At 43.1% G+C, this 10,184-nt stretch overlaps 1 protein-coding gene across 1 annotated transcript; it reads right to left on the bottom strand.

Annotated features, from left to right (window-relative positions):
* Window positions 1–4,054: 4,054 nt before the first annotated feature.
* On the bottom strand, window positions 4,055–4,489 carry LOC132542512 (cytochrome c oxidase subunit 7A2, mitochondrial-like). Its single transcript, XM_060205072.1, has one exon. The coding sequence runs from the start codon at window positions 4,447–4,449 to the stop codon at window positions 4,198–4,200; it is 252 nt and encodes an 83-aa protein (XP_060061055.1). The 5' UTR covers window positions 4,450–4,489; the 3' UTR covers window positions 4,055–4,197.
* Between the last annotated feature and the right edge of the window lie 5,695 nt (window positions 4,490–10,184).

The following is a 10,184-nucleotide window of genomic DNA, read 5'->3' as shown; positions in this document are numbered from 1 at the left end:
TACTCAATGAGATTAAGTCAGAAACAAAAGGGATGATCTCACTCATAGACAGAAGTTGAAAAGCAAGATAGAAGGGAAAACACTAAGCAGAACTTGGACTGGAGTTGGTGTGCTGACCAAAGTAAAAGATTGTGGTGGGTGTGGGGGACGGTTCAGGTCCTGGAACATGATGGCAGAGGAAGACCCTAGTGAGGGTTGTATTGTTATGTGGAAATGTTACCATGTACAAATTATTGTATTTTACTGTCAACTGTAAATAATTAATCCCCCAATAAAGAAATTTTTAAAACAAAAAAGAATAGTTACTTAATAGGGCCAGGTTGTGGCACACCTGGTAGAGAGCACATGTTACAATGTGCAAAGACCTGGGTTAAACCTCCTGGTCCCCCCGATCCCTCTTTCTAATGACTTCTACGCAGAACTCATTAGAATTGCATTTGAAACTCTTCATTAATTATATTATTCAGCACTCTTCTAGTGACGCCATTCTTTTAGTTGCCTCACAGTAATGGAAGAGTGTAGGTGAAGACTTGAAGCATATCTAGATATAAAGAGTCAGTCAGATACAGCAGGTTGGGGTGTGGAAGTTCATCTGGTAGAGTGCAGGGCTTGCATGCCTGAGGCTCCTGGTTTGATGCTCAGCACTGCTTGGGCCAGAGTGGTGCTCTGACTGTTCTCCCATATTAAACTCTTTCTTGTGATTGAGATAATAATAAACTTAAAACAATTTTTTTGCATTATCTTTATTTATTGGATAGAGACAGCCAGAAATTGAGAGGGAAGGGAATGATAGAGAGGGAGAGAGACAGAGAGACACTTGCAGCACTGTTTCACCACTTGCAAAGCTTGCCCCCTGCAGGTGGGGACCAGGGGCTCGAACCAGGGTCCTTGAGCACTGTAACATGTGCACTCAACCAGGTGTGCCACCACCTGGCCCAAATAATAAACTTTTAAAATTCTAAGAGTCTGGGGCCAGAAGAGAGCTTACACTGTAGCATGCACACTTCACAGTGTGCAGGGAACCAAGCTACCATAGAAAGCACCTTGCAAATGGGAAACTTCAAGAGCAGCAGAGTGCTGCCTCTCTCTCTCTCTCTCTCTCTCTCTCTCTCTCTCTGCTTCTAGATGAAAAAAAGAAAAACTTCTCCAGGAGTATTGGAGTTTTGGAATTACACAGGTGCAAAGACCCAACAAAGAACTGGTAGGGAAAAAATTAGAATCAAAATGATAATAATGGGGACCAGGCAGTGGTGCACATGGTTAAGCACATACACACTATGGTGCACAAGTACCTATGTTCAAACCCCTGGCCTCCACTGCAGGGGCAAAGCTTCATGAGTGGTGAAGCAGGGCTGCAGGTGTCTCTCTGTCTGTCTCCCTCTCTACGTCCTGCGCCCCTCTCAATTTCTGTCTCTCTCTAATAATAAATAAAGAAATAAAATTTTAAAATTAAAAAAACAATAATAATGCACCCTGAGAAGTAGCACAGTAGATAAGTATTGGACTCTCAAACATGAGGTATATATATATATATATATATATATATATATATATATATATATATATATATATATATATATATCTTTTTATTTATGTATTGGATAGAGACAACCAGAAATTGAGAGGGAAGTGGGGGATAGAGAGGAAGAGAGACAGAGAGACATGTGTAGCACTGCTTTACCACTCGTGAAGCTTTCCCCCTGCAGGTGGGAACCAGGGACTCGAACCTGGGTCCTTGCACATTGTAACATATGTGCTTAACCAGGTGTGCCACCACCAGGCCCCTAAACATGAGGTCTTGAATTTGATTCCTGAAATTTTATGTACCAGAGTGATACTCTGGTTCTCTCTTTTCCTCTTCTGCCTCCTTTCTCTCTCTCTCTTTTCTTAAAATTTTTTTTATATTTATTTATTTTCCCTTTTGTTGCCCTTGTTGTTTCTTATTGTTGTAGTTATTATTGCTGTTGTTGTTGTCATCATTGTTGGATAGGACAGAGAGAAATGGAGAGAGGAGGGGAAGACAGAGAGGAGGAGAGAAAGATAAACACCTGCAGACCGGCTTCACTGCCTGTGAAGCGACTCCTCTGAAGGGGGCTTGAACAGGGATCCATACGCTGGCCTTTGCACTTTGTTATTGATGCTGCTGTTGTTGGATAGGTCAGAGAGAAATGGAGAAAGGAGGGGAAGAAAGAGCGGGAGAAAAAGATAGACACCTGCAGACCTGCTTCACCGCTTGTGAAGCAGCTCCCCTGCAGGTGGGGAGCGGGGGTTTGAACCAGGATCCATCCGCTGGTCCTTGTGCTTCGCACCATGTGCGCTTAACTCACTGCACTACTGCCCAACTCCCTGCCTCCTTTCTCTTATAAACAAACATTTAAAAGATGATTAAATTGTTTCTAATTTTCTCTCAACTAAATTTGATTTTTTCTTAGCTCCCTTTGCTTTTTTTAATTTATTTATCTTACCAGAACACCACTCAGCTCTGGCTTATGGTAGTGTTTGGGATTGAGCCTGGAATCTTGAAGCCTCAGTCATGAAAATCCTTGCATGGAATTGGCCTCCACCCTGCCCTAACCCATCTGTGCACTCTTTTTTAGCACCTCTATCATTGTCTCTTGCTTGGAAATTAGACTTTTACCTGCCCTTATGTCCTCTATAGACTTTGATCATGTTGAAGGTGTTAAAGAAGGTCTATAAAGATCTGCACCAAGGAACTGGTGAAAGCCCACCATTTTCACTATAAATGTCTGCGTGAACAGCCGGAACACAGCTGGCTCTGGGAGGGGCTGCACCTGAACCTTCTGACTCCGTAAAGGAGCTAGAGTACAATCACCTGGCATATGATAGGACTCAACCATCAAGATGTGCAGAGGCTGCTACCCTGTGATGTATATACCCCAGTCCTTAGAATGACGAGTTGAAGGAGCACACAATAATGGCCTTTTTGCTGCCCTCAATGAATAGATAACATTAAGTCAGGAGATATTCTGCCTTGATATAACTGTGTTGTAGAAATCCTAAGATATTTACTGTCACCTGCCTTCATGTGTGCACAGTGTGTAAAACTCCTGCATCAGGATTAAATCTTTGGAGCAGATCCCTCAGAATAATGTAGGAGCTGTTTTCTGGCTTGAATGTTTCTGGGACTCGGGGCTTTCACATTTATTTATTTATTTGTTTGTTTATTTATTTATTTATTTATTTTACCAGAACACTACTCAGCCCTGGTTTATGGTAGTGTTTGGGACTGAGCCTAGACATGAACTTGGAACCTCAGACATGAAAATAATTATTATGCTAGTGAGGCCAGGTGGTGGTGCACCTGGTTAAGTGCCCATATTGTGGTGCGCAAAGACCCAGGTTCAAGCCCCTGGCCCCCACCTGCACGGGGAAGGCTTCATGAGTGGTGAAGCATGGTAGCAGGTGTCTCTCTGTCTCCCTCCCTCTGTATCTCCCTTTCCCCCTCTCAATTTTTCTCTGTCTCTATCCAATAATAAATAAATTAAATTTAAAAAGAAAGGATTAGTGTAGCTAGCCCACAATAAAAAAATATATGTTATGCTAGCTCCCTAGCCCAGTTTTTTTTTTAATTAAGCTTGATCCCCCCCCCCCAGTTATTGCTGGGGGCTCAGTGCCTGCATTATGAAGCCACTGCTCCTGGAGGCCATTTTTTTTTTCCATTTTGTTGACCCTGTTGTTATTGTTGTTGTTGGATAGAACAGAGAGAAATGGAGAGAGAAGGGGAAAACAGGGAGGCGGAGAGAAGGATAGACACCTGCAGACCTGCTTCACCACTTGTGAAACGACCCCCCTACAGGTGGGAGCTGGGGGCTTGAACCGGGATCCATATGCTGATCCTTGTGCTTCGCGCCATGTGTGGTTAACCTGCTGCGCTACTGTCCAGCCCCCTAAGTGTGATTTTTCTAAAGAATTTATTTCATATGAGATAAATTCCACATGAAATAGAGAAGGAAAGAGAGAGGAACCAGAGTACCACTCTAGTTCTGATGACAATGGGGATTAATCTGGGAGCCTCAGGCATTCAAGTCTTAAATTCTTTTTTTTTTTTTTTGCATTGTAAAGACTGCATTATTGGTGGCAGTTAATACAAGTCAATAAATATTGATCCCCAAAGAACTCAGATTATCAGATTACTGGTCCACTGAACCAGCTGAACGCTGAGATGATGAAGTGAATTCAGATTTGCTTCTTGGGAAATGAAGCCATAGCCAACAGGTATATGGGATATGCTGTTCCACCAATTGTAAGAAGCATGGTAGCTCTATACAGGACGGCATCAGCTATTCCCCCTTTCAGATGGACTGGAATTCCATTATCCTCCTGAAAGAGCTTTTGTTTCTCCGGCACTTTATTTTCAAACTGCCTGAGTGAAGCAGTGCTTATGGTCCTCCGGGTAATCTGACGAAGAGCCAGCAGATTCTGCAGCATCTTTGCTCAGCTACTGCCCGCCAACCGTGTCAACCGAACCCCGAGAATGAAAGGTCTTACATTCTAACAGGTCGCAAGTCTTACATTCTAACAGCTGAACTACTCAGTATTTCTCCTAGTCACTAAACCTGATTTTTAAATATTTATTTATTTTTCCCTTTTGTTGCCCTTACTGTTTTTCATGGTTGTTGTAGTTATTATCGTCGTTGTTATTGCTGTCATTGTTGCTGAATAGGGCAGAGAGAAATGGAGAGAGGAGGGGAAGACAGAGGGGGAAGAGAAAAACAGACACCTGCAGACCTGCTTCACCACCCATGAAATGACTCCCCTGCAGGTGGGGAGCCGGGGGCTGGAACCGGGATCCTTATACCGGTCCTTGTGTTTTGCACCATGTGCTCTACCGCCCGACTCCTGTACTAAACTAGATTTTTAAAAAATATGTTATTTATTAATGAGAGGGATAGGAGAGAGAGAAAGAACCAGACATCTCTCTGGTACATGTGCTGCCGGGGATTGTACTCAGGACCTCATGCTTGAGAGACCAACGTTTTATCCATTGCGCCACCTCCCGGACCACTAAACTAGATTTTTAAAAATTTATTCATCTATTGGATAGAGACAGAAACTGCGATGCAAGGGAAAGATAGACAGGGAGAGAGAAAGAGACACTTGTAGCACTACTTCAACACTTGTGAAGTTCCCCTCCCCTGTGAGGATGGGGGGACTTGTCCTTAGTGCATGGTAATGTACACTCAACCGGGTGTGTCACCACCCAACCCCCCTAAACTTTATTCTTTTTTAAAATATTTATTTATTTATTCCCTGTCGTTGCCCTTGTTTTTTATTGTTATAGTTATTATTGTTGTCGTTGTTGTTGGATAGGACAGAGAGAAATGGAGAGAGGAGGGAAAGACAGAGAGGGGGAGAGAAAAACACCTGTAAACCTGCTTCACCACTTGTGAAGCAAACTCTATACAGGTGGGGAGCCAGAGGCTTGAACTTGATTCTTAATAAACGTAAACTCTAAATCTTTTTTTTTTTTTACAGTTAACAATGGCAAAGACTGCACCTCATGACCACATTAATCTTTTTGTTATCCCCAAATCTCTTCTTTTTAAAAAATATTTATTTATTTATTTATTTTCTTTCCTCCAGGGTTATTGCTGGGCTCGGTGCCTGCACCATGAATCCACCGCTCCCGGAGGCCATTTTTCCCCCCTTTTGTTGCCCTTGTTGTTGTAGCCTCGCTGTGGTTATTATTATTGCCATTGTTGATGTCTTTTTTTTGTTTGGTTTTTTTTTTGTTGTTGGATAAGACAGAGAGAAATGGAGAGAGGAGGGGAAGACAGAGAGGGGGAGAGAAAGATAGATACCTGCAGACCTGCTTCACCGCCTGTGAAGCGACCCCCCTGCAGGTGGGGAGCCGGGGGCTCCAACCAGGATTCTTACGCTGCTCCTTGCGCTTTGTGCCACATGCGCTTAACCCACTGCGCCACCGCCCGACCCCCTATTTATTTATTTTTTAAATATTTATTTATTCCCTTTTGTTGCCCTTGTTGTTCCACTGTTGTAGTTATTATTAATGCTGTCGTTGTTGGATAAGACAGAGATAAATGAAGAGAGGAAGGGAAGACAGAGAGGGGGAGAGAAAGACAGACACCTGCAGACCTGCTTCACCGGCTGTGAATGGACTCCCCTGCAGATGGGGAGCCGGGGGCTTGAACCAGGGTCCTTGCGCTTTGCGCCACATGCGCTTAACCCGCTGGGCTACCGCCAGACTCCGATCCCAAAAACTCTTACAGTTATCCTCTACTATTTAATTAGTCCTTTGTCCTAGGGCAAAGTCTCTTAGTTCTTAGTTTTTTTTTTTTCTTTCTTTCTTTCTTTCTTTCTTTTTTTTTTTTTTCTTAAATTAGGGATATCAATACTCTCTACCCCACAGGGTTGTGTGTGTGTGTGTGTGTGTGTGTGTGTGTGTGCTTAGCTTTTCTTTTCTTTTCTTTTTTTTTTTAAACCAGAGAACTGCTCATATCTGGCTTCTGTGGTACAGTGGATTGAACCTGGGACTTTGGGGCCTCAAGCATGAGAGTCTCTTGCATAACCATTATGCTATCTACATACACCCCCATATCCCCAGATTTTTGTGAGGGCAGAAGTACGTGCCAGAGATATGATGTGCCTTGTAAAGGGTATAAACCTAGTGCAAGTTGAACTGAGACTCAAATATTTTTTAGGGGTATTGTTTTACACCTAAAGATACATATGCATACAACACACCATAGCCACTAGGAAAGTTCCTTTACCATCACTCCATAAAACCCTCTACTAGTGGTCCGGGAGGTGGCGCAGTGGATAAAGCATCGGACTCTCAAGCATGAGGTCCTGAGTTCAATCCCCAGAAGTACATGTACCAGGGTGATGCCTGGCTCTTTCTCTCTCCTCCTATATTTCTCATTAATAAATAAATAAAATCTTGAAAAAAAAACAAAACCTCCACCAAAAATCCCTTCCCTGTACCTCCCTTCCTTCTGATAGTCACCATAGTTTTCAGAGTCTGTCAGTTTGGTTGTTGTTTTCATTATTTTGGCAAATTAATTTGTTTTAGTTATCTATATCCCACATGAGAGTGAAACCATCAGATAGCTGTCTTTCACTTTTTTTTTACATGTTTCTCTTAGTGTTAACTGCCTCCAACTCCAGCCATTTTTGTCCCAGATATCCTCTCCCCACAATCTCATCTTTCAAAGTGACCAAGTCCTCCTCCCTAACAATCTTATCTTTTTAAAATATATTTTAATTTTATTAGTTATTTAATATTGATTTACAAAATTATAAGATATGGGGCCGTGAGGTAACACAGTGGGTTAAGCTCACATGGTGCCAAAGCTCAAGGACCAGCATAAGGATCCTGGTTCGAGCCCCTGGCTCCCACCTGTTGGGGGTCGCTTCACAGGCGGTGAAGCAGGTCTGCAGGTGTCTATCTTTCTCTCCCCCTCTCTGTCTTCCCCTCCTCTCTCCATTTCTTTCTGTCCTATCCAACAAGAACTGCAGCAATAATAACGATAAATAGCAAGGGCAACAAGAAGGAAAAAATAGCTTCCAGGAGCATTGGCTTCCCAGTTCTGCACCAAGCTCCATAACAATAACCCTGGAATAATTAGCAATAACCCTGAAAGCAAAAAAAAAAAAAAAAAATGGGGGGCGATATAATAGTGCACCATTCCCACCACCAGAGTTCCATATCCCCATTCCCTCCACTAGAAGCTACAACAGTTCTCCCAAGGTTGCAGATATGGATGGGTAAACTATTATCTCTACACCTATCTGTCTATATTTGTATGTATTTGCCCATTTTCCCCATGGTCTTGTCTTCCCTTTGTGCTTTTTTTGTTTTGTTTGTTTGCTTGTTTGTTTTTTGTTTTTATCAGAGCACAGCTCAGCTCTGGCTTATGATGGGGTGGGGGATTGAAGCAGGACTTCAAAACCACAGGTATTAAAGTGTCTTTGCATAACCATTATGCTATTTACTCCCATCTCAATCTCATCTTTTTTTTTTTTCCACTTCTAGGGTTATCGCTGGGGCTTGATACTTGCACTATGAATCCACTGCTCTTGTTGTTTATCGTTGTTGTTGTTATTGTTTTTATTTTATTTTTAAAAGTTTATTTTTATTATCTTTATTTATTGGATAAAGATAGCCAGAAATTAAGGAAGGGGGGTAGAGAGAGACACCGACAGCCTTGCTTCACCACTCACAAAGCCTCCCCCACAGTGGGGACCGGAGGCTCGAACCTGGGTTCTTGTGCATAGTAACATGTGCACTCAACCAGATGCACCACCACCTGGCCCCTGTTGTTGTTGTTATTGTTATTGCTGTCATTGTTGTTGAATAGGACAGAGATAAATTGAGAGAGGAGGGGAAGACAGAGAGGGGGAAAGAAAGACCACTTGTGAAGTGACCTCCATGCAGGAGGGGAGCTGGGGGCTGGAACCCGGATCCTTACTCCCGTCTTTGTGCTTTGTGCCATATGCACTTCACTCACTGCGTTACCACCTACCCCCCATCTCATATTTTTTAAGTAGCCAAAAAAAATTCACATTGAATTTATACCCTACAACTTCTTGTTTTTATTTTTTCATGATTTTACTTATTTATTATTGGATTGAGACAGAGAGAAATTGAGAGAGGAGGGGAAGATAGAGAGGGAGAGAGACAGAGAGACAGACACATGCAGAACTCCTTCACCACTTGTGAAGTTTTCCCCCTCCAGGTGGGGACCAGGGACTTGAACCTGGGCCCTTGTGCACTGTAATGTGTGCGCTTAACCAGTTGCACCACTGCTGCCCCCCTACACAACTTTTTAAAAAATCAATATACTGGGAGTCGGGCTGTAGCACAACAGGTTAAGCGCAGGTGGCGCTAAGCTCAAGGAACGGCGTCAGGATCCCAGTTTGAGCCCCCGGCTCCCCACCTGCAGGCAGGTCCCTTCACAGGCAGTGAAGCAGGTCTGCAGGTGTCTGTCTTTCTCTCCCCCTCTCTGTCTTCCCCTCCTCTCTCCATTTCTCTCTGTCCTATCCAACAACAATGACATCAATAATAACTACAACAATAAAACAACAAGGGCAACAAAAGGGAATAAATAAAATAAAATAAAATATTTTAAAAAATTTAAAAAAATTAAAAAATCAATATATTTATCTTAATGAGATAGAAAAAGATACAAAGAGAGGGAAAGACAGAGACCAAAAGACTGCTCAGGTTGGGGCCAGGCAGTGGTGCACCTGGTTAAGTGCAATCATTACAATGCACATGATCCCAGGTTCAAGCCTCTGGTCTGCACCTGCAGGGGGAAAGCTTCACAAGTGGTGAAGTGGGGCTGCAGGTACCTCTCTGTCTTCCTCTCCCTCTCTATATACCCCACTCCTCTCAATTTCTCTCTATCTCTATCCAATAATAAATAAAGAAAGAAAAGAAAAATAAAAAAAGACTGCTCAGCTCTGGCTTTTAAAATTTTTTTTATATTAGCTTTATTTATTTATTGAATAGAGACAGCCAGAAATTGAGAGGGGAGGGTAAGATAGAGAGGGAGAGAGACAGAGAGATACCTGCAGCTCTACTTCACCACTCATGAAGCTTTCCCCCTGCAGGTGGGGACCAGGAGCTCGAACCTGGGTCCTTTTGCATTGTAACATGTGCGCTCAACCAGGTGCGCCACCACCTTGCCCCCAGCTGTGGCTTTTTATGGTGCTAAGGATTGAACCCAGGGCTTTAAACTTTAGGGCCCTAGGCACAGTAGTCATTTGCCTAATCATTATGCTGTTTCTCCAATCCATCCCACAACTTTTTTAAAAAAAATAATTTAGGGAGTGGTCCAAGAGGTGGCTCAATGGATAAAGCACTGGACTCTCAAAAAAGGAGGTTTCAAGTTCAATTCCTGGCAGCACATGTACCAGAGTGATGTCAGGCTTTCTCTCTCCTCCTATCTTTCTCATTAGTAAATAAATAAAATTAAAAAAATAATAATTTAGGGAGTCGGGTGGTAGCTCAGCGGGTTAAGTGCACATGGCGCAAAGCGCAAAGACCGGCGTAAGTATCTCGGTTTGAGCCCCCGGCTCCCCACCTGCAGGGAAGTCACTTCACAGGCGGTGAAGCAGGTTTGCAGGTGTCTTTCTCTCCCCCTCTCTGTCTTCCCCTCCTCTTTCCATTTCTCTCTGTCCTATCTAACAAAGGCGAC

Source organism: Erinaceus europaeus, chromosome 13 (assembly GCF_950295315.1).
Source record: "Erinaceus europaeus chromosome 13, mEriEur2.1, whole genome shotgun sequence".
NCBI classification, from domain to species: Eukaryota; Metazoa; Chordata; class Mammalia; order Eulipotyphla; family Erinaceidae; genus Erinaceus; species Erinaceus europaeus.
This window is presented reverse-complemented; position numbering and strand designations above follow the sequence as displayed.

What these genes read in the sequence shown, in the direction of transcription:
- LOC132542512 (XM_060205072.1), bottom strand. Translation starts at nt 4,449, where the DNA reads ATGCTGCAGAATCTGCTGGCTCTTCGTCAGATTACCCGGAGGACCATA.